At 39.8% G+C, this 25,381-nt stretch overlaps 1 protein-coding gene across 2 annotated transcripts; it reads left to right on the forward strand.

The window, feature by feature from the left end:
• The first annotated feature begins 8,431 nt into the window (after positions 1-8,431).
• Positions 8,432-24,175, forward strand: LOC137124196 (E3 ubiquitin-protein ligase TRIM39-like). Of its 2 annotated transcripts, XM_067498946.1 has the most exons (12): positions 8,437-8,582; positions 9,700-9,774; positions 14,546-15,122; positions 16,226-16,406; positions 18,582-18,677; positions 18,855-18,944; positions 19,089-19,232; positions 19,714-19,861; positions 20,680-20,724; positions 20,847-20,873; positions 20,992-21,167; positions 22,300-24,175. In XM_067498946.1, exons 3-12 carry the CDS (start codon positions 14,557-14,559, stop codon positions 22,666-22,668), a joined length of 1,842 nt encoding a protein of 613 aa, XP_067355047.1. In that variant the 5' UTR covers positions 8,437-8,582; positions 9,700-9,774; positions 14,546-14,556; the 3' UTR covers positions 22,669-24,175. The 2 variants fall into 2 exon arrangements, with proteins under 2 accessions (XP_067355046.1, XP_067355047.1); XM_067498945.1 differs by lacking the exon at positions 9,700-9,774 and having other exon boundaries at positions 8,432-8,582.
• The last annotated feature ends 1,206 nt before the right edge of the window (positions 24,176-25,381 follow it).

Genomic DNA, 25,381 nt, shown 5'->3' on the forward strand with positions numbered 1-25,381 from the left:
ATGTTCAGAGGAGAAACTGTGAATATATCGGTAGAAGGATGCTGAGGTTGGAGCTGCCAGGCAGGAGGTCTAGAGGAAGAACAAAGAGGAGATTTATGGATGTAGTGAGGGAGGACAAGAAGTTAGTTGGTGTGAGTGAAGAGGATGCAGAGGACAGAGTTAGATGGAGGCACATGATTCGCTGTGGTGACTCCTGAAAGGGAACAGCCCAAAGGAAAAGAAGAAGACATGCTTTATTATGCTGAATGTAAATGGTAAATGGTAAATGTTGTGCACTTATATAGCACTTTTCTACCTATTGGCACTCAAAGCGCTTTACACTGCTGCCTATTCAACCATTCACACTCACACACACCGATGGGGGAGCTGCTATGCAGCTGGCCAACACTCACCGGGAGCAACTAAGTTGGGGTTCAGTGTCTTGCTCAAGGACACTTTGACATGTGACAGAAGAAGCCGAGGATTGAACCAACAACTGTGAGATTGGTGGACGACCACTTGTGTCCTTATTGAAATTTCGTTGTCCACAGAGAGAGAGAGAGAGACACTGTGGAAACAATAAGATGTATGGAAACAAAATATATATATTTTGTAATTATGGGTTATTTCTAAGGTTAACTACATTTTGTCAGAGCACTTTTTACTTTAGTGTTGGCACCTTGATCACCGTTACTTTCTACGACTCACACCAGAGCAGACAAAGCATGTGGCAAATTTACCATGTCTCATTCTCCCTTGTCCCTGAATATACCTGACATTAATCTCTGATGAAAATACTCAATAAACAAATGTTAAGCTATAATGTGCAGATGTGTTGTGCTCATAAACCACTTAATGTTAGATGCAAACTATGCAAACTATTTGCATGATATATAATCTCTCATAATTTGGGAATTGAGTTGTGCGCTGAGGCAGCTGGGGTCAGGTGGAGACAGAAATTAAAAACTGTTGTTGTTTTGATATGTAAGTTGTATCTTTTTATTTTATTTTTAACCTACACTGCACATTACCAGGTTTTGGCTCTGTTCGGCAATTCAGTGACGATCAGTCCAGCAACTTCCCCCCCCAGCAGCAGACGACGTTCTATTCAGGAATTAAAGCTACAAAATGCAACTCAAATTCTCACCAGCGTGAAGCTCAATATTACAAGCTCTGCTCTCACTATCCATTAGACTCTGCACAGCCCTATAAGTATTAGTTAAATTATAATACAAAAGTAGCTTCAATTTAAAGTTTGATGCTTGCAACACACTCAAAAAAAAGCTGCGCCCAATGCCTTTAAATGATACAACAGATGCACCTTTCTGGAGGATTTCAAAATGAGCATGTTAACCCGTAACCGATGAGGGTATTAAACTTGGCTATAAAGGAGCATCCACAAATGGATATGGGTCATGGCTCAGCACTTTGTTGCCAAAAGTCCTAAAAAAAATGATCAATCAATTCAATGTAAAAATTCCCAATGCACAAGATTGCATGGTTTACAGTTATTTTTGTCTTTATAGTTTCATTTGAGTGCACATTTGCTGTTTTAACATATAACAATTAGTATCTGTTTATTATAGTGCAGAAACTTAGATTAACTGAAATAACAAGTACTTTAACATAACATCCTCATTTTGTACTTTTGTCGTTATAACGCAGATTCTACTTTAAAAACACACTTTCAGTTTAGCAATGAGTGTGTCCAGAATGTTGCTAAGTTCTATAAGTAGATGATAAAAAGCAATAGATATTTATCCAGGAAGCCTAGATGTCCAACTGTCCCATCTGCTTAAAACTCAGTATGGTTGAGTTTCCTGAGATTTTCAGTTTCTACCTGCCTAAACTGTTAAAGGTAAATGTTCTGCACTTACATAGCACTTTTCTACCTATTGGCACTCAAAGCACTTTACACTGCTTCTTATTCACCCATTCACACTCAAAATAACACACACACTCACACACCGATGGGGGAGCTGCTATGCAGCTGGCCAACACTCACCGGGAGCAACTAAGTTGGGGTTCAGTGTCTTGCTCAAGGACACTTCGACAGGTGACTGGAGGAGCCGGGGATTGAACCAACAACTGCGAGATTGGTGGAATGTCCTGCGCCACAGTCGCCCACAAGACGCCTAAGTCAACTTTAAACAAAGGATCTAATAATTCATGAAGCAGTTGCCTATATGTTACACATCAGGTTGAAAACCATCCAAAGTTTTAAGTCCTTTTCCTCAGTTAACAGACACACTTTGCTAGTGCGTAGTGGCTGCATAACCTCACCTGCCTCAAACTAGCTGCACCTGGCTGATTTACATTCAGACCTAACCTACTTTAGCGACTGGTCTTGGATGGATTAGCTACTATTAACTAATCATACTAGGCCACAAGCTCTAGAAACTTATTTTTCTGTAGGAAATGTTAATTATTGCCAACATTACCCATCAACCCTGATCTTTATTTCTCCATATTTCCTCTTTATTTCATCTTAATTTTTTGTCTTTTTTAATTTATTTCCCAGTTATGGTATTGGAAATCATAGTATTGTATTTTGGATACAGACTTAATTTTTGAAAGTTTGGAAAGTTTTAAAAGTTCATGACTGTGGCTGTGACACCACCATCTTACGCCATCATCTTATCTCCTTATCTTATCTGGGCAAGCTCGGTAGATAATGGCATTTCAACCAAAGAATGACTTTTGCTTGTTTCCTTTAAACCTAAAATATAACCCAAAAAGGCCAATTCTAAAACAAACGACATAGTGCATGTGAGCAATCTGAAACCCAGGAGTCCCTTTTATTTTAGACAACAATGTCCACATCAGGGAAAAAGAAGACTGTTGGTTTGAAAGAGGTGTGAAGGAGGCTATATCCAACAGAAGGGGTCCTCGCCACACAGGGGAGGTGGTTTATACAGTAAGACAAGATCTATTGTCATTGTACATGTACAATGAAATTCTGTTGGAGCACCGCCTGATGCCACATACACACAAGTTATCTACACAAAAGGAAAAAATGAATACATAAAATAAAAATAAAACAATTGCAGATACTATTTACATGGCTACTAGTCGTTGCCGGTGTACAATATATTGCTAAGGAAATGATTCAGTGATATTGCACAGGGTGTATGTCATAAAAGGTATATGTTGCTCAAGCATATATTGTATATAAAGCTGAATATTAATTGCACATATTTCCTGGTGTGTGTGTGTGTGTGGGAGGTTGTAACTCTAGTGTTCAGGAGTGCAACAGCTTTATGGTAGGAGCTCTTTTTCAGGCTTTTTGTGCATGAATGAAGTGTCCAGCAATGTTTGCCAGATGGTAGCAGGATGAACATCTCGTGACTCAGGTGTGAGGGGTCACTAATGATGGTCGTGGCCTTCCGAGTGCAGCAGGTTCTGAAGAGGTGATCTAAGCTGCGCAGATGGGAGCCGGTGACCTTCTGCAATCGATTAGCTGTTTTCTACGATACAGCCAGAATAACATACTGTGATGCAGTAGCTGACAGACTCAATCACTGACCTGTAAAAGGTCACAGGCAGTAGTTGTGGGAGTCGTGCTTTGTTTAACAGCCCCAGGAAGTGGAGCCTCTGAAGCCCTTTTTTGGTCGTCGCTAATGTATTACCAGTCCAGTTCACGTTCCGGCTGATGACCACTCCGAGGTATGTTTAGACCCTCCACCTCCTCACCATTGATGTAAATTGGATTATAAATATGAGGATTCAGCTTCCTGGAGTCTAGTATCATTTCCTTTGTCTTGGTTGCATTGAGGATCAGGTTGTTGTCCCAGCTCCAGCTCACCAAGTTCTCCACTTCTGCTCTGTAGGCTGACTCATTGTTATTGGTGATCCTGCCTACAAAGATGGTGTCTTCCGCAAACCTAAAGGTGTTCGTCCTATGTGAGGGTTTGCAGTCAAATGTTTAGAGGGAGAAGAGGCCCTGTGAACATCCCGTGTTCAGTGTGATGGCGGAGAATTGCTTCCCCAAAAGCACAATCTGTGGTCTGCCAGTGAAGAAGCCAAACACCCAGCTGCACAGGTGTGTCGAGGCCCACGTGGTTCAGTTTACTTAACAGGATTTATGGGGGCAGTTGAAGGCTTTTTAATCAACACTTTTTTAAAAACACATAACTAAATGTGGGGGAACAGAATCTCCACAAACTCCACAGAGTTTAGAAAATTGCCACACCAAGCCAGCTAGTTAGATCTGATGAAGCCATTTAATCAAAGACTAACTATCTTCAACAAATCCAAGCATCTCCAGTTGCATCCTGACAGCACCTTTGGGATTAACCATGATCTGCATGACCGAGGATCTTCAAAGACACTACACAACACTAAAACACAATGTACAGATCACGAATTTAAGTCCTGATTTGATTTGCACCTGTGTTATTGGAGCTTGTCAATAAAAAATTGAAATGATTTGCATGTCATGTGATCCTTTGTCACAGTGAGTGTGAGCTGATAAATGTGCTCAGGTGTGCAGATGGTCAGAGTGTGTGGATGATGCCGACAGAAAACAAAGACTGAGACACAGGTGAGTTGGCATCAGTGCAAGAATTTCTCCGCAAAGCTTACAATCGATGAGAAGAACATTTCAACCTTCACATCCTACTTTAACGTTTTACCAGTGGATTCTGAAAAGGTCAGAATGAATGTGCTGAAATATTTACATACCATTTATGCATCAGGAAAAATATGGCTGAACCTTCTTAATTTTCAACGATGTATTTTAAAAAACTCTGAGTAATTCCACAGCTTTCCGTGAACAGATCTGTGCCGACCTCCCTTCACAACGTTACAATGAACCTCTCCCTGAATTCCAGCTTGCCCATCCCCACCTGCGGAGACTACTCTCCCGTGTATCTGTCCTCACGAACCGCTGCCTACACCATCAATGTGGTGCTCGGACTCCCCATCAACTGCTACATAATGAGGCGGATTGTGACGGGAGCAGTGGAGATGACCCCCTCTGAGTTCTTTACTGCCAACTTGGTTGTATCAGAGCTTCTCGCCTGTTTGGGATGTGTGTTTAACATACTGTTCAGTATAACCAATAGTTTGTGGATGATTGATTTGTGCATATTTTTTGATTCTTTCTTATACTTTTCCCGGCCTCTGTTTCTGACTTTAATGAGTGTGGAGCGCTACCTGGCAGTTCTTCAGCCTGTGGTTTTCCTCAGGTGGAAGCCCCTGAGGTACAGGCTGACCTCATGTAGTGTTGTCTGGCTGCTTGATTGTCTTTTTTCCATTAGTTATTTGTTAGGCATCACAACAGATTTCGTGTATTATGGCATTGCGACCTTTAACATTTTGATAATTTTGGCGATGTTGTTCTGCTGTGTGTCCGTGCTCAGAGCTCTGACGTGGTCAGGACCAGGAGGCCGACACAGGCAGAAAGTGAGTGGTGTGAAAAACAAGAAGAAGAGAAAGGCTTTTAATGTCACCTTGATAAACACATCAGTGCCTCTCAGCTATACCATATATACTGTAATGACACCATTTTATAGTGCTTTCAAATACAAGGAGTGTTTCATTTTTCTGTCTATTATATCATCACTAAATGTTTTGGTTGGCTTTATTCATCCTTTGCACTACCTGAAGAGATTAAGGAAGCTACCCTGCATGAAAATAGAATGAGGTAACTTGCATTCTTGTACTGCAGACATGGTCTCATGTTTGTTGTAATTCTCGAATAAATGATTTCTTCTCGACTTGAGCTTGTTTAAACAAGAAGTACAGTGCAGCACATACAGTACATAGAGTATCAGTTCAAATTGTCCTGACGACAGCTTTTACCTTTTACATTTACAAGCTCCAAGACAAACACCAATCAGCCACAGCGTTACCACTGCTGGTTTTAATAACAGCATGGGGTCTGAGCAGTCTGAGAGAGGGTAGAAGTACACAAACTCAAAAGTGCAAGTACTGGCCATTAAAAATAAAAGTACTCCACTAAAAAACTATGTATTTTAAACATAACTGATTATAGTAATTATGTCAAAACTTGAACAGTAGTTAATTAATAAAAAAGGTCATTTTGGTAAAAGTGGAGCTGATTTCAACCACTTTATGCTGACATATGGTTTACACATAATGATACAATGATACATTGTTTATTAGTTCGTCATGTTTTTGAAAAAAGCATCCATCCATTAACTGTAACCGGTTATCCTGTTCAGGGTCGTGGGGGGACTGGAGCCTAACCAAGCTGTCATTTTGTGAGAGGCGTAGTCCACCCTGGACAGGTCTTTAGTCTGTCTCAGGACCAACACATGTCTTTGGACTGTGGGAGGAAGTACCCAGAGGGAAACTCCACCACCATGCTGCCCTATGAAAACCATATCATATGTTGATATTAAAACTGCAAGGTGGTATAAATGTTGTAGCTGATCACTGTATATACTGATGGTTGAGTCTCCTACTGTCATAACACTGACACACATGCATTTTATCTCTGTCTGCAAAGAATGTGGGAACTCCAGCCTTCACAACCATCATTACGGAGGTACAGACATTACAAACATGACTCAGACAGCCTAAGGTCTTTGGCAAGATTCCTGGTGACTCAAACAATGGCAGTCAAATATATGTAAGATACACATATATCACCTGTGAGTCCAAAGCTAAAGACACGGGCTGAAAAAAGGCAAAACACAACCAAACAGAGAAAAGTGCTTTTCATCATTTGGTTGTGTTTCTTAATGCTGTGCCTTTGTTTTCAAAGTGACGAATTGGTTTTTGTATATTTGCTTGTATTTTCTCAAAGTGCAGTTTTTGGAGCTCTCAGAGCCATATCTTCATATGCGCATATGATGCAGATGTTTCTTCTTCCCGGTGGCTGCCTTGGAAACTATGGAGGGTGGGGTTGGGGCTGGTGGTCACATAAACAATTGGTTGAGACCCTTTAGAATCAGATGCTTTTCTACAACTTTCCTCTTGTAACATGACATCACATCTTTATCCTACAGCAACATTTTCACTGTATGACAAGAGTGAAACATGAGCTGTCGATAAAACATCAAGATGGAATATAGGTCAGAATGCACAGCATTAATGAACCACAGTAACTCAGTGACTCCCACAGGTGAAATGCTGATTTATAACCAGTGAGTCTGATTTTTACATCAGACTCACTGGTTATAAATCAGCATTTCACATATGTGGTTATGTTGTAGCTTTGGTCACTTGCACCTGATGTATTGATGCAAATGACTGCACATATTCATACTGTGCTCTGCCACCACTGCAGAGTTAACTTTTTTTGATAAAATCCTCAACAGAGTAACATTACTTCAGAAGCAGATGGACCTCGACACAGAAAAACTAGGAGATCACTTTGCTCTGATTTATCTGAGAAAACCTACAGAATCATGTTAGTCCCTCCGTCTATGGGTCAGGTGTAAAAACACACAGATAGGCAAAGTGAACTTTAAGGTCAGGAAACAGTTGGAGTCCTGGTCGTTTTAAACACATATGAGCACAAACTACATGTGAGGATAAAACATATTTTTATCTAAACAACTAAGTGGTGGCAATACAGAGGAAACTTTGCTGTTTGAGTGGTCACCATTTCCTGTGGGTCCCCATGCTCCTGAGCACCTAGGGAATCAGAGCCTATGATAATGGTTAAAAAAAAATTGTAATTGAAATGGAGAAGCTATTCATAGATAACCCGTAGTTCAGTTGAGCTGAGGATGGGTATAGGGTGGCGAGCAGCATAATCATCATCATCACACATGTACCGGTTTCTGCGCCATCTTGCTCTAATGTGCGAGCATTGGGTGATTCTTACATCTTCTCTTACATCGGGATAGAGGAACAGAATTTGCCTGGTCCTGTACTATTCAGTGTGCATCCTTAAGTGCGACTACTTGCTGGATGAGGCTCACACTTAAACCAATCACGTACATGGTGTTTCTGATCAGTTTGACGTTTAACATCAGCTCTTTTTTCAAAACCAAGAACAAGGCCAAGTGACTCCAACTGACAGTTAATAGAAAAAAATGTAGTTTGATAAAGTAGGTTGTGTGCAGCCTGTGCTTTTTCTCATTTTCACACTAAACTAAAACAGATAACATGTTGCGTGTAAAGAATGTAGACAGTTTATTATTTTCCTGTTTCACTTTGAAAGTTCAGTTCAAGAAAATCCTGTGGCCCCTCCTCCTTTTTACACAGGGACACGCCACAAAAACAATGAGAAGTTGTGGGATTTTTCATAAAACGTTGGGAACAATGAGTGAGACACAATTGTCAAGCTGAACCTGTAAGTCATTTTGTCATTTTAGGCTTATCTACTGTCCTGATCAGGGAGGAGTGTGAGCATGCTGGAGAAGTGGGGGCAGAGGTAGAGATTGTTTGTCAAGGCATACCTGCACCTGTTGAGCAGGTTGGATTGGATAGACCTTATGAGGGAGGGGTCTACAGCACAATGACAGAGAGATGGAAGGAAGGGGGGAAGGAATGCAGACATACAGAATAACAGGAGGAGGACAGACTGTTTAGAGGGACAGTTTTAGTCAGCACTGACGTCTTGGACACAGGTCTTAAACAGTATTGCCATAGAAATCATAGGAATCACTTCAGTCCATAGACAGGTAAGACAACTCTTAACGGTTTCTGCTTAATAGACTAAACGGCAGTTTGTGCTAAGTTTGCAATTATTTCACACCATTACATGCAATCCAACAGTAAGTAGATGAGGTAACAGTTGGTACTAAATGTACTTGAGTAGTGGTACTTTTTGGTTTGTGATTGTAAATACAAGGAAATACAGTTAAAAGATTCTGGTTGACCACAGTTTTTGCTGTGTGTCCAGTGAAGCCACATTAGTTTGCTCACGGTTTTACCATTATGAGCAATGTGACTGTGAGTAGTGTGTGAAAGTATGTGAAAAGTAAATGTTAAACAAATATTAAGACTTTAGGTGTTGGTGCATGAGTAGAGATAAGTACTTTCAGTTATAGTTTAGAGATCACAAGTCACATTGATTATGAACCTATCTGTTGTTGGACAAGTGGGAGTGACGTAAATGTAACAAGAGAACAAGAGATAATGGCAGAAAAGAGAGGAGCAATCAACATGTGGCCAAATATTCTGTCTACAGCAAACAGATACATTAACATCGAATTTAAACTAAATTCTTGTACTGTATGAATAAAGATTTGTTGGCAGATGGTACCTATTATTTTTACCTTTTTCTATTATGAAGTGTCTTTATTTAACCAAAGTTCCAACAGGTCATTATAGCAATGCTCTTTATTAGAATACAACTTCACAAACGCATTAAATTTATACAAAGTAATAAAAAAAACACAAAAATGTGGATCAGGGATAAACTTTGTGAAAGGGCTGTCGGCTAAACTAATTGCTTTTTCAGAAGGGGAACTAGCTGAACAGGCTAACAAAGACTGCACTGAAGATCAGTGGAAAAGATTATTTTGTGATGAATTGAAGTTACAAAATTTGCAATCATGCACAATATGTGGGACGAGTTAGTGAGAGGTAGAAGAATGAGTGCTTGTAGGCTTTGGTGAAACATGGTGGAGGGTGCATCATGCTTTGAGAGAGCCTCCCCAAAAGAATTCAGATCTGCAAAGAGAGGTCACACTAAATAAATACACTGGCCTCTGGTATTTTGTTCTGATAAAACATTGTTGACTTTTTAATAACTTGTATGTGTTTATTGTGTTTTCTATTTATAACTTAATAAAGGGACCTAAAAATACATCCAGATTGGAACTGTCACTTTGCTACAACAGCGAGGCTAAAAGACCTTCGCACAACACTGTAGGTAGAAGGATGAAATTATTACTCAAATCTACTGTCTCCGTCTGCTCTGTTGGTTCTTTTCACTATACTTTGTCCAAACTTTCCAGCAGCTCCCATAATGTTCCAGACAGTGAAGGTTCTAAGGGGCTGGACAAGGGGCCGTGGCTAAATTCTGACCTTTGAATGTTACTTAAGAATCATGACATAGAGCAGCTCCTCACAGCATTTACACTAACTACTACATTTTAAATCTTTTTTAAAAATCATTTAAATAATTGGTGAATAACGAAAAGCTCCTAAAATTGTACTGGTAAAAGGCAAAACCAGAGCTTTGTAGGGGTAGGGTGGGTTATTGGCGTTTGGGTATTTGCCTCCCCTTAATCAGTTCTGGCATAATATGTTGACTTCCTAGTGCTATTGCTCATATTATGAGACCACTATGAATGAAATTTCAGACACTGGCTCATGTGATTCCCACAGTCTAAATACAAACATACAATCAACAGTATGTCATTTCTTCTCTATTCCAGTTATGATTCCCGTGCTCAGGTAGTTTACTGTATTAGTAACCCTTAGTGATGACTCACCAGTGGGGAACTTGTGGAACCTGTCCTGCAGCTGTATGTGTTTTCAAGCTGCGTGTTATAAGAGTCCCAGGAACGAAATGTCTCTCTCAGCATGTGGGCTGTTTTTCATTTCTACCATCTATAGAGGACGGGTTACATTTAGAAAGAGCACCAGGGAATGTTTGGGAATAGTTTTAAGGTGTGTGTGTCTGTGTGTGTGTGTGTGTGTGTGTGTGTGTGTGTGTGTGTGTGTGTGTGTGTGTTGGTGTATACGATACCTGCTCATCCTGCAGGTGGAGAACTCTAGCCAACTGGCTACAGGGTGGATCAGGTTAGATCTTGTACAGATCACCCCGGTCATACAAAAAAACACATATTCATGTTCACTTTCACACTTGCAGGCAATTTAGAGCCACAAATGATAGTAAAACTACATGTAGTTTGGACTGTGGAAGGAAACGGGAGTATTGCTTATGTCATGCTTCAATGAAGCAGTATTGTAGATGCTAAATAAACAGTGGAGAGTCATTTTTTTGGTGGAATTGAAAGTTTATTTAAACTTGGTTTGGCTATGAGTGAAGAGGTACCACAGCATAACTGGTCTGATAATTCTTATGATATTTACAGTGTATGTGTGCAGTGGATAATGCAAGATGTTAAGCACTATTGCTTAGAGCCCGTGTTTAGAGAGAGAATTGAGGCTGTTGGTCATAAATTCCATGTTCCGGTTGAAGAGGAATGTGTTGATGTCCATCTGTCTATGCCGAGAGGGACCCTTGGTGTTAAATGTGGAACTAAAAAAAATAACTGAAATTCTGATGTTTCATTTGTGACTGTCAAGGTGGGTCAGATTTGAACTGCTGGGGTAGTAACAAAGCGATGGTGGGAGGCAGGCAGGATTTTAGAAGAACCAGTAACAGTGTCCTGAAATACGACAATGTTAATGATGGGGGTGTGGAATTCGTTAAGCGCAGTGGAGTGCTTTAGGACAGGCACATGGGTGACTGTCTCTCCTGCCATGAAGAACCTGCAAAGGAACCTGCGATCTGGGCTAGAAGTCTTTATCCTACTCTGAATTGAACAGTTGTCAAAAGTAGACAGCTTGGGCTCTTTGTTTCCACAAACTGTGGAACTACTTCTGTTCTCCTAAGTGAACACAGAAGTAAATGAGCTCATCCAGCACATTCCCACTTTCAGACCAGTCCCCTTGCGTTTCATGCTGATGCTTAAGGTACGAATTCACATTGGTTATTGATGCTTGGAGCTCAAAGCAATATAAAGTGAAAATGTCTCATAGGGAGGTGGACAGGGTGATGGATGGTAAACCAGGACACAGGACTTTTCCAGAGGAGGCTGGGGTTTGACTCTAATGCTTTCATGATAATCGTAACACAATGTGGTGCACGTGGATTTGCAGTAAACAGTTTGCAGCAACTTGTTTTTATGTAATATATCTTGTGTAAACTTGTCCAGAATTCTTTGTGCCTACATCAAACCTTTGTTGTTTCTAAATGTAATCTTATCCTGAAGTTTTTTTTCCCTGACACCAATGCAGTTTTTGTGTGTATATAAACTTGTTCCTGTGGCATCAAAAGGTGACACTGCAGTGTCAAATACCGATGCCAACTGGTACCTGTCACATCAATATCATATGCCAATGGATGTACAAACGGCGACTGTGGTGCAGGAAGGTAGAGCGGTTGTCCACCAATCTCACAGTTGTTGGTTCAATCCCAGGCTCCTCTGGTCACATGTTGAAGTGTCCTTGAGCAAGACACTGAACCCCAACTTAGTTGAGTTGGTGAGTGTTGGCCAGCTGCATAGCAGCTCCCCCATCGGTGTATGAATGTGTGTGTGATTGTGAGTGTGAATGGGTGAATAAGAAGCAGTGTAAAGTGCTTTGAGGGCCAATAGGTAGAAAAGCTCTATATAAGTGCAGAACATTTACCATTTACAATCTGACACCTTAGAAAGTGTCAATATCTGAGGCTGTCAGATGAGCAGGTGTTGGCTGGACTGGGGTAGAGTTTATAAAAACTGTGTTTTTCTGACCTCACTCTATTTTATGCTTGTACTTACAAAATCACAAGGAGAGATTCACATAAAATGACTTGGGACATTTGCATGGGACAAACTAACCTGTCCTCAACAGAGTGCTGTCTACAGGGAACTGTCTAATGAACATGGGCAGCTGGTATTTTCCACCCATATTCTTTAAAGGCCTTTTATTTTTACCCTTTCCTTGGGAGCCACATCCCCCCTTTTCTTCTTCATGTATTTTTAATAGTTTTTGGAAATCAGTTTTGGACAACAATAAAGCTCCCTGAGCCAGATGAATATCAGTACTTTTTATTTAATTGCTTGACAGTAAGAATTACCAGAGTTAACCTTTAACTCTGGTTTAGCCGAGTAACTGTTAGAAAAATAATTGTGAATGACTTGCAGTTTTTGCAGTTGCCACGTATAACATGTTATTAGTGACCCCATGGACAATAGACTGGGTCTAAATCTTCCAACCAAGCCAGAATTTCCTGATCTTGTGAAAGTACTGATTTGTACTGGTTCAGTGAGTGTGTTGAAGCGGGTGTGTCTCCGAGCATCCGACAAACACTCTACATCACCTGCTGACAAGCCGAGGAGTGACTGATACTCAAAGGACATCCACTTGTTTGTAATGTCTTTCACAAATATCTGCCTGTAGTTAACAGGATGTTAAGAAGTCCTGCATGGCTTATGTCACTCTGGAAGTCAGAAAACCAGACATTTTAGCAGACATTTGCCCTGTTGTCAAAAATGATGTGTAGGTGGGGGCATATTGTTTCATGTACCTGTGAGACAATGAAATACAATCTGGAAATTCAAGATGGACTCATTTTAATGACTGTGAAGGACATATGTTCACATGTACAGTAAACAAGCTGCTTGAATGTGGCCTGAGACTGGGTGACATCTCAAAACCCTTCAGTTTAGGGAACTTAACCAAAAAATCTCAGTGAAAATGTCTCTTACTCTCTGTGTTGTAGTCATAAACTTATGAACCTATGAAAAGTGTTGACTGAACAGAGAATTCAGCTGTTTTTATGACAGAGTGAAAAAAGATCTCTACAAAGCTAAAGAATTCTAAATAAATAAATTTATTTATCAGTTTTTAAAGATTGCAAAACTATTCACCCCCCTGTACAGTGATTTCCAAATCACTGTACATCTCTTGGAGTTTAGTAAATATATTATTATGAAATAAAAAGAATAAGGAACAACTAGAGCTGGTTCTCAAAAACTAAGTGAGTTTACAAGAAGGAGACTAGTGAGGAAGCCACCAAGACACCAAGATTCTTCTGAAGGAGTTACAAGCTTCTGCTGATTAATGTGGTTCCACTTCAGTTATCCACTACACACTGGGTTAGATGGTTGAAGTGCAAGGAGCTTGGTTGCCCTGGTGACCTAGGGTCAAGAACTATGGGCAGAGAAAGAGCATTAGGAATCACTAGACCTGTCTCAAGCTGATCCCAAGGATCACAATTGGCTAAATTAAAGATGAATACGTTCGAATGATTCTTTACTTTTATTCTACAGCATTTCTTAGTTTCTCTCTCTCCTCTGCTCTCTCACACACTCACATACACACACACACAAAAACACACACACAACACTGCAGCAGACTAATCTTTAGGTAAATGTAAGTATAGACTCAGACTCAGTATCAGTGTTTACCAGCCTTATAGGACTTGGGCATTGGGACATCTCTAATCCTCATCGTAACACACACACTAAAACGTCCACCTTTTTGATGGAGGTAGAAAAACTTATATTATCAAGACCTAAACTAAAGAAAGCAAATATATTGGATTGTGACTTTCCTTCATTTGATGATTTCCCTACTACCTGAGCTCCCAGACTAAGGAGAGTTTGGCTATGTTGGTGAGAAAGATGACAGCTTATTAGATTGCCATTGCCAAGACAATATGTCATGTATACTTGCATTGCTTAATGACAATGCATTGTCATGTGACAGTAGACCCCCAGAGTCTTTCTGCTACACTGTTTTGGGTCTTCACTGCGAGCAGCTGCCAGGCAGATCCAGGTCACTGATTGTAATGAGCTGTTCAAATAAATATGTCACGATATTTTACATTCCCTTCTTGGCAAAATGATGTAGTATATGTTTCATAATCCCTGTAAATCTCCTATATTCTACTCTGATTGAAACACTATGTCTTGTGCAGTTTAACATTGGATGACTATGGCACTGCCGGCAACCTTTCTGTCTGAAGACCAGTTCTCCTGCTCCATCTGTCTGGAGATGTTCAACAACCCAGTGTCCACGCCATGCGGACACAGCTTCTGCCAGGCCTGTATCTCCTACTACTGGGATGGATGTGGGGTTGGGAAACTCTACCAGTGTCCTCTCTGCAAGGAGTCCTTCCGCAACAGACCAGAGCTCCATATCAACCTAACCCTGAAGGAAATCACTGAACAGTTTAAGCAGATGGCCAAAGCTGGAGTATCAGCGGACGGAAGAGGTGGAGGAGCTGGTTTGGAAAATCCCAACTCCATATCTCAATATCTTCATAACCCAAGCCTGCGTTTGCCCCTGAGGCCAGGGGAGATGCCGGGGAGCGTTTTTGCTGAGATGATGACTCGTTTTCAGCAGCTGCAGACTCCAGGGTCCCCTCATTCCCCAAGCCCCAGTCCTAATGACCCTCTCCACAAAAGACCCAATCAAGATGGTGATCATGCTGCTTCACAGGCTCAGAACAACAAGCACCACAGCCCACCTCCACCCTACTCATCTCCCCGCAGGTATCAAACTACCCTCTGTAAACATAAAAATGACTTTTAGTTAGTCACGTCAAAAGTTGTGGCAATGAGTAAATGTAGCATTACTGTGTCATTTGTGGTAATAGTGTTGTCTGTTTCAAATAACAAGCAAACACGCTGAGTCAAAAAAAACAGGAAGATTTGCCCTTGGCCCCTAAATGTCCCTAAAACTGACTAACACAAGAAACTTTTTCTACTTTTAAAGCTGTACTAAGGCTACGTTACAATATATTTATTCAAATGTTGAAAAATGTGATTGTTTAAAAAACACTAATCTTGAATTCGATGTCAGAAACATGTTTCAAAAGAGTTGGTGTCAGAGGCCTGTTTATCAGTGTGTTCAGTTCCTCTTCTTACTCTCAAAGAAACCAGATTCGTTTCTGTAGAACTTTCAGCTGGTAGGTCCTTCTTCTCTTTAACCAAGATACACATTTTGACTCAGCAGACCACAGCAGACACATTTCCACACACCTCAGTCCATTTTAAATGAGCTCATGCCCAGAGAAGGCGACAGTGTTTCTGGATCTTGTTTATATCTGATTGTTTCTTTGCATGGTACAACTGACATTTTTCAGATGTGCTCCTGAGCCCATGCAGTGATTTCCACTACAGAGTTATTTCAGGTTTTCAAGGTCACCACATATACTTGGACCATCAGCACCACATAAGCTGTATATTATAGATTGATGCCCAAGGGACATTTATTTCTATTATCAGTTAGTCTGCCAGTTGGTTTTATTACACAAAATAGTGAAATAGTGAAATTGCCCAAATATAAAAATATATAATTCCTCATCATAAATGATAATAAAAATGAGCAAATCCATATGTTTCAGGACTGGATTGCTCATATAACTTCCAATATTGTTTCTGTTGCTCATAATCAATAAGAAACGTGACAAGACTGCAATATATCAAAAATGTGTGTGATCTTCAGCTTGTTGATGACTTCTTCTCCAGTCTTTGAAATCAAATAATTAATGCTTCTTTAAGATGAGATTGCTGCGACATCCTGTTTTTTCTATCACTGTGTTTCAGTGTACCACTTAAATTTGAACCCTGACTTTACTCTAATCTTACCACAGACATACTCTGAGTGGGCCCAGTGAATGTTCACCCAGTCTGCCTCTGTGTCCCGTTCACCTGAGAGGTCTGGACCTTTTCTGCCGTACCGACAACACATGTGTGTGCAGCATCTGTGTGGAGACAGCAGAGCACAGAGGGCACAATATACTCCCCGCCAAGAGGGAATGGCACATTAAGAAGGTATAGATCCATGCAAAGATTTTAACATATCACTTAAAAAATGCAGTTGTTGGTTGATTTTTTTTTAAGAAAAAAAATGTAAAATAATTTAATTCCTACAGAAATGCACAAAAATGTGATTGCACTTAGTTTTTATGTTATAAATTAAAAATATAGAAAAACTAAACTCTGTCTGGAGATGTTCAACAACCCAGTGTTCACACCATGCTGAAACAGCTTCTAACAGGCCTGCAACTCCTCCTACCATCCATTTGGCAGAAACGCATTATGAGACAGTGGAGTGGTACGGTGGAAAAGACAAGAGGAGGTGTGTGTTGTCAGCATAGCAATAGTAGGAAAAGCTATGTGAATGGATAATAGAACCCTGGGTTGGAATGTGGTATAAATGGAAAAAAGAAGACAATTATTAACTGAACCCTGCAGCACAGATAAGTAAGACCCAAACTAGACCAGAGCTGTTCCACAGATGCCCAAGTCAGAAAGTGTGGACAGAAAGATCAGGTGGTTGCCAGTGTCAACGGTTGCAGACAAATTGAATAGGATTAAGACAGAGGACTGAGCCATAGCAGGGATTCCACGACCATCAAAAGGGTGGATGCAGTTGCTTGAAGGTGAGTGGAAGGAATGGGACACTAAGAACAGGTGGTAGGATGTTTTTTTTAAAAATGAAGGTGGATATTTTGTCCTTTGTCAGAGAGGGAAATGAGCAGAGTAATTAGATGAAGTTAGTTAGAAGTTAGCAGGATGTCTTATAATTATGAAACAAAAAAGGCTCCGAGCTCAGTGGACCAAGCTGGTGTGGTGGGTAGGTGGGTTGTAACTGGTGCAGTGATTCTGATGGCCTGATATTCCAATAATGGAACAAAAACCATATGTAACTAATGTGTACACTGATTTGGGGGTTTAATCGGTAGAACAGGTCGTCCAGAAACCAGAGGGCATGTGGTGTGATTCCCAGCTTCCGACTTATGTGTTTTTAAAATATGGTTTGATAAACATAGGATGTGGCCCAAACAGTTTTTATTGTGTAAACACAATTGTTGAAGCATCAATGACAATTACAATTACAAGCATCACCAAAATTTTCGCCAAAAGAATTAAACATTAACTAAAACAAAGACCATTCATAGGAAGCTGCAGCAACTTTGGAAACACCAGAACTTTCTTCCTACCAGCAGGTCTGTGGCTGATCACCAATCACCAATATTCCTCCCTGGAAGAATACAAGCTTAATGAACAAAACAGTTTTAAAAGCATCAGGACAGGTTGTCTTTCAATCTGCTTTACCATGGTTTCAGATTTACAATCATCAGCCACAGCATTAATGCCACGTTGCCAATGTTGTGGTGAACAGCAAGTGAAAAATGTAATACTGGCCATGTTGGATGGTCGCACACAACAGAGCTTGCTGCAAATAGGGCTGTGGATGACCCAGAGTGACCCTGGTGACACCGATCCACCACTGCATTACCACTAACACCCAAAAATGCAAAATCAAGGATGTGACCAGCAGATGTCTCTTTTTCATTGTGTCAAATTATTTGAAACACAGAACCATATCTATTCATTATTATACCCTATTACTGTTTTTAACCCATCACTGCTGTCGTCTTCTTCCTATCACTATATGTTGTCCAATGTCCAGTATTAATCTGTGGTATGTAGCTGAGTCCAGGTCAGCACTTTGGAAAGTTTGTTGATTAGTGTGTTACTGCGATACAGAGGTACAGATGAGATGAGGGAACCTGGACCCTGTCAATTAGAATAAACAGTGATAAAGTCCTCTAAATATCAGCAGGGGATAAAATCCCCCTGAAGCCTTGGGGAGCAAGAGGCGAGAGAAAAAATACTTCCAGCCTTCCACTATGTAGGAAGGTCGCTGCCATCGTGCACCCAGGAAGAGAAATGTGCAGCACAATCATGTAATAAAAGGACGTTTGAAAAAAACAATTCCAGCAGTCTGTTAAAGTCGGTTATTTTAACATGATTTATGCCAATTTTTCATCCACAAAATAATATATAGATTTACAGTTGTAACACAAGAAGTAAAACACTCTTAGACATAAAACAGTGTTGTGTCTTGTGTGTCATAAATGATATGTTGCCCCTGGCAGGGATCACAAACTTTATAAGGTGTAGTTCTCTTAACCATATAGTGTTTTCTGTCTTCTTCAGTCCCAGTTAGGAATTGCTGAGGTGGAGCTGAAAGATATCATCTGTGAGAGAGAGAGGAAAGTGGAGGAAATACGCACTTCCTTACAGCAGATACAGGTGAGGTTTCACCTGTCTGGTAGTAGTAGACTCTGATTACAGCCCGCTAACATCTATCACTCTTCAGCGATGTGCCCCCTGCCTCACAGCCTAAGTCTGGCAAACTTTACAAACCTCCAGCAGGCGACATCAAACACCCCTTTCACACACTTTTATTGCTTTTCCCCTTTTATTCAGGCGGGAGCTGAGAGAGAGATTGATGGAGCTTTTTGTGTGTTTTCCAAGCTGATCTCAGCTGCAGAGAGCTGTCAAGCTGAAGTTTTAAAGGTAAAAAAAAAACCACGAATATAAGACTAAAGAAAGAAACAAAAAAACTGATGACCTTTTCTTTTTTAGTTTAAATTAAAGTAGCAAAGCGCTCTATTGTCTGGGATATACACCAAACCTCACGACATTCATTCTGACCTCCAGATGATAGAGATGAGTCGTCGAGCAGCCGAGCACCGAGCTCAGAGTCTGCTGAAGGAGCTGGAGGAAGAGATAGCTGAGCTACAGAAGAGGAGTGCAGCACTCAACCAGCTGGCTGTGTCTGAAGACTGCATCTTCTTTCTCAAGGTACAAATGGACATAAAGCTGAAAGTGTAAATACCACAGAAAAAGAAAATAAAGATTTGACAAATATGCAGGATTGTTTCTAAGTGGATTGAAACCATCCACTCAGAAACAATGATTATTGATCATCTCTTATGTTGGGTTTGACTGCTGTTAGTGCTATAGAAGATTTATTGTACATGTTTGCACACAATCCACACTGCAAGTGAATACTAGGCATTTAAGAAGTGCTGCTAAGGCACGAAGTACTTTGACATACTGTACCTCTGACCACAGTATTTTTCAATCAAAAACACGTTTCAGCTTTCTTATGCAATGCTTTATTTCTCCCTCACATTGAGATGAAATGAAGTATCAGCTCCTCTCCCTGGATGCCGCACAATTAATTATTTAAATTATGTCTGAACTATGCAAAAGGTGTGTGATTTTCTCATCAGTGGACCTGAATAATCCACAAACATATCTTTGACATTCCTCTCTGCAGACATTTCCCACCCTGTCTACCCATCCACAAGCGAAAGACTGGTCCAGTGTCTCTCTGACTTCTGAGCTGACCACAGGGGTGATTCTCGGGACTCTCAATCAAATGATGGAGAAATTTCTAGATGATTTGCATAAAATGTCAGACGTCTGTAAGTCTTTGTTCAGACCCAGTAGTGTCGAATTACAGTTTTTTTTTTTCATTTCCTAACAAGCATTGGTTAATACTAAAACCAATTTTTCAAAACTCTTCACACAGTCTCCATTACAAACTTGCGTCCCAGCTAAACAGTTTATCTCACCTCATAAACTCTTTCTCATGTCATACATATTTTAAAATAAGCTTATTCATACACAACACTGACACCAAGTCTTACTCAGAGATCAACACTGTCACTCTTAGCACACTGAACAACAGAGAGAATTACTAGCTTAAAATCCAGCTTCATCTACAAAATGAATATATGTAGATTGGTCTGGCCCCCATTTCCATTACCATCTAAAATAAATTAAATCCGCAGTAAAGCCAGTATTCTGTTTATTGATCAGACATCTTAATGGACATATTGATAACGTTGATAACATTTTTAAAATGTGCTGTAAAAGCATTGTGTTTTGCATGAGTTGGTCTCTGCCTGAGAAAGGAGATCATGAATTTTCGTAACTGTGGTCACTGAATGCATTTTGTGTGAAAGCAATGAAAACTGATCCACATACTCTTCTGCTTTGCTGACTGTGTGAACAGTTTTAACCAATGCTTGTTAGCAAAGAACACTGTAAAGGGAAAACAGCAATAAAAACTGCAAAAATATGAGCACAATAAAAGATGGATTCTGAAAAGTTTGGTTACTGTGGTAACAAAAAAAAACTTGTGTTTAATAAAAAGGTTTAGCCTCTGATGAATGTATGTTTAAAAGTAAAAGATAAAGGAATATAAGATGATAATAATATAATTTTCTCTTATTAACAGGCCAGCAATCAGTACTGGACCAAGCTGTACCCAGGATCCATCCAAGTAAGATTCTGATCAGACGGAAGAACGAAATGCTTTTATTTAAATTTTTATTATCTTGTCAAAGTATGTGAATTTTAAAAAAATGGCAAATACACAAAATTAATCTAATTATTCCTCTACAGAGGTGAGGATGGTTCAGGAATATGCAGGTAAGGTTTTAAAAACATTCTGCCTTTTTACAGTAGTTTGGTCATTTTTCATCCAAAATCTTTAGCTCCATCCTGTGTTAGTCTAACCACAGACCATCACTCTCTGTCACTCTGTCAGCTGACATCACTTTAGACCCCAGCACAGCCCACCCACGTCTTATCATCTCAGCAGACATGAAGCAGGTGCACTGTGTTGACTCCCATCAACTGGTACCGGACAACCCTGGACGCTTTGACCGGGTGGTGTGTGTGCTGGCTCATCAGGGCTTCAGCTCAGGACGACATTACTGGGAGGTCAGTGAGATAAACTTGGAGCTACGTGTTACAACGTTTTCGTGTTTAAGTCAAGCAGAGGCTTGAATGGCTTCACGCCATAACCTGCGTCAACATCAGTACTTATAAAGCCCAACTCACTAAGTCATTTTTCAATTTTATATGTGTATAATAAAAATCTGATTTTCACTCATTTTATAATCAGCACATGTTAATGAGTATTTGTGGGCTGATAGTGAAATATCAATAACCCATTTTGAAAATCCTGAAAAGTCATTTAGAAAAGAAGTTTCCACCATCTCCTGTCACACTAGGAAAACACAGATATGTAAGTACATATTAAAGAACTATTGAATATGGGAGTTCCTTGTCTTTGCTCTCAGTACTTCCATTGTAGAGATTCAGGGAAAGGAAAAAAGGGGAATTTAAGGGCAGTTATCAGGGCAACCAGCTTTAGGGGCAGGAATTATTATCTGATTCAAATGATTCTCTGAATTCCATATAGTCCACAGGATAATGACACCACACAAGTATTTTCAGATAAAGTTCGATTGATGCTTCTGCACTCAATCTGCACAGAGGCTCCACAAATGGCGACTACCATTGTGAGCATTATTCTTCTTTGCTGTGTCTGTGTCCTGCTGGTATTATACTGCTAAGCCGCCTGCTGGGCTATGTTAACTCCACCACTGTGCTGAGATTTTCCTTTTGTCTTTTACAAACAAGGGTGACTGAAACAACACAAATCATGTTGGAGTTGGAGCTAACACCTGTTGAACAGCCGTTACTTTTACTGAAATTACTGTAAGAGAGTAAAAGACAGTAACAGTTTGAAGAGATGGCCAATTGAGGCAGAAGGACAGAGTGGAACAATCACAGGTGTTGCAGTGTGTGCTGCTGTGACATTTAGTAAAATCTTAGGGGAGATTCATGACATGCACCTGGCAAACACTCACCAGGAGCAACTAGATTGAGGTTGAGTACCAGGGATCAAACCAACAACTGTGAGATTGGTGCTACAGTTATTATTGCCCAATTTAAGCGAAAATAATGGCACCTAAAAGAACTACAAGAAGCTGCAAGTGTACGCAGTGACCTCAGGTGCAAAGTGTGCACTCACTGATGTAAACCATACAATACTGCTGTCTTCCAGGTGGAGGTGGGAGAAAAAACTGACTGGGACCTGGGCGTGGCAAGCTACTCTGTCAATCGGAAGGGTAAAATCACTGTCAACCCTGCCCAGGGTTACTGGTTTCTCAGCCTTCGGGACCAGACAGACTACGCCTTCCGAACTGAACCCTCAACTACCCTGACAGTCAACGCTAGACCCTTCAGGATTGGCATCTTTGTAGACTATGACAATGGACTGGTGTCTTTTTACAATGTTGATGCCAGATTGCTCATCTATAAATTCACAGATACCTTTTCTGGCACCATCCATCCATTCTTCAGCCCCTGTACTAATAAATCGGGGAGAAACGAGGCTCCGCTCATCATTTGCCCTGTTGCAATGCCAGAATGAAATAAGCTGACATTAGTAAATCTTTTTGAATGAACAGTGCTTCCATGTTGCAAAAAGACTGACATAGCTCTAGGCTGGATCTGATCACAGAGAGTCGCCTATGTGTCGGTTTCATGTGCCATTGTGAATACTTTGAGACTAAAGCAGTAGCTAGTATTGCTGCTTTGATAATTAAAATCCTCAGGTTTGACTTATTTATTGCAGACAAATGACCAGTATTCAGAAAAAGCATTATGGCAGAGGCTTGGCTGAACTTAGGTTTAAGTTCTTGCCAGCTCAACTGGTCAGTCCATTACACCCTTCAGCCAAGTTCTGAAAGAACTTTCTAACAGTTCTTGATTATGGTGACTTGTTCTACATGAACCAGCACAAAGTCAGGATATCTGTTGGTCACCATGTTGGTGCTCATGCCACAATCGTACAACACTTGCTACAAAACCATTACAGAACCAACTCATCATTGTACCTTATACTTTCATCCTTTCCTCACTAGTATATCATTATTTATAAAGCCACACTAAATAAAGCTCCTCCATTTCTTTGTAGATGGATCTCATGGGGTTTGGCTGTCAGTCATAGTGTCCGCTCACAGGATACATGTTCTAGTACCAGTCGCTAACATACACGAAGAGATGGGATGGTTTTCATGTTTTCCTGCTCCAACTCAATGGAATCAATTGTATAGAAATAAATTGTAACATTATAGAGTCACAGTCGAAATCTAAGGCCACTGTAAACTATATGGCAAAAGATTCATTTGCTGCCCGTACGTACATTATCCCTTGTGACAATGAAGTGCTCTAGGGATGATGTTTTTTGTAGGCCAACATTGAAGTTAGCATTTTTTCCCCTTGAAAAAAAACAATTGCAATATTTCCACTGGCAATTGGAATATTTTGTAAAATAAACTCTGTGATAAACGCAAGCTTATGATTCTCACACATTTTTGTCAGCAAGATAATCTTCACAGCATAATCCACTTTAATGATTGTTGACACTTAAATATAGTTGCCAGAGGTGAAATGCTACTGGTAGGTAGTTCCATGACTTACCTACCACTAAATCTCTACGAAGGCCTTTCTTCTAATAGGGACCTGATAAAGCTTGTGATCAGAAGTTATAAAATGAATGAGGGTCAAAAATTGGATTAGTGACTCGATGGGTGTCCAGGTTCAGCACGACTGTGACATCCCAACACCCAACATCATTTAGCTACTTGTCAGGATTCTTTATATTAGACAATAAAATGTGAAATTTTCTTGACCTTGTGTAAAATACAGACCTGGATTTATGCTTAAATTGTTGAGACCACCCAAGAATTTAATCATAAATACATTCAAAAAAAAACCTACAGATTTGGGAAGAGGTAACCAGATTTCCTGACTTATTCCTACAGCACTTCATTGTCTAATATTGTGTCCATGTAAATCTTTGCATGTTAATGTAACTGTGTGTTTCATGTGATCTTGGCTTATGTAAGATTTGATACTTTTAATTTTAAATGTAACTTTGATTCCTGTTGTTTTTTCAAAAACTGTAATGTCCCTATCTGGACCAGGTCAGCTATTAAGGAGGTTCTTAACCTCAATCAGATCTCTGTATGGTTATATAAAGTTTAAATAACCGAATTATTAAAATATACTGGATTAAAAAAAAACAATGAATAAATATACTGGAGTTTAAGATAACACCTATTTATCCAACTGAAGTTTAAATTAACACACCCAACAGCTGAGTCATGTCAAAATTAGGGATTTGCACAACTTCATTAATCTCAGAGAGAATGTTTCTGTGCGTTTCCTTCCACAATCCAAAGACATGCATGTTAAGGTAATGATGAGTGTGAATGGTTGTCTTTCTGTGTTGGCCCTGAGACAGACTGGAGACCTGTCCAGGATGGACCCCACCTTTTGCCCTTTGAAAGGTGGGATGGGCTCCAGCCTCCTGTGACTCTGAACATAGATGATAGATGGTCAAGAACCAGATCAACAAAACTTTTTTAGACTCGTGTGTTTGTGCTGTCTTTTCTTAATAATTCAGATTTTCTGTTACATTGTTTACCATTTAATTACCGGTCAAGCTGTTTCTGCTGTCTTCCAAAAGTTTTTTATTATAGTCCTTTCTTTGCCTTATTACTGTATATGCTTCTTTGTATATTTTATATTTTCAGGTGGTTTTGTTCTGCTCCATTCTTTACTAAGAGAATTAAGAGTTTTTCCTTTTACAAGCATTATGCAAACCTCAAGTTATTTAGATATTTATGCCTGTTTGCACATATTTTTATAAATGGGTTCTATGCTTTGTTCACTTCCCTAACATTAACTTTGTCACAGTTCTATTTCCTTGGACAATTTTAATTATCAATCTTAATAATTTATCTATCCTGATCATTTAACTTTCTTTAAGTCGTTTAAATGTTAATGGGAGATAATCGCTGACTTTGCTAAGGAGCATGTGTTAATTTTTCTTTTTCTTATTCTTTAGTTCTTATTTTTCTATTTGTTGTATATTAGCGTTTTAATCTATAATAACAGTTCAACAGAGATTTGTTGTGATGAGGGCAATGCAGCAGTAATGAAATAATATAGGCAGTTTCTTGAATAAGATTTTTGGCTATCTAGTTTTATTATACAGTATACATATACATATATATTGGTTTACAAAGTGTGACTATGTATAGAATTATTATTATTTTTTTGTCCTTTTAGCTTAT

This window comes from Channa argus, chromosome 3 (assembly GCF_033026475.1).
Source record: "Channa argus isolate prfri chromosome 3, Channa argus male v1.0, whole genome shotgun sequence".
NCBI classification, from domain to species: domain Eukaryota; kingdom Metazoa; phylum Chordata; class Actinopteri; order Anabantiformes; family Channidae; genus Channa; species Channa argus.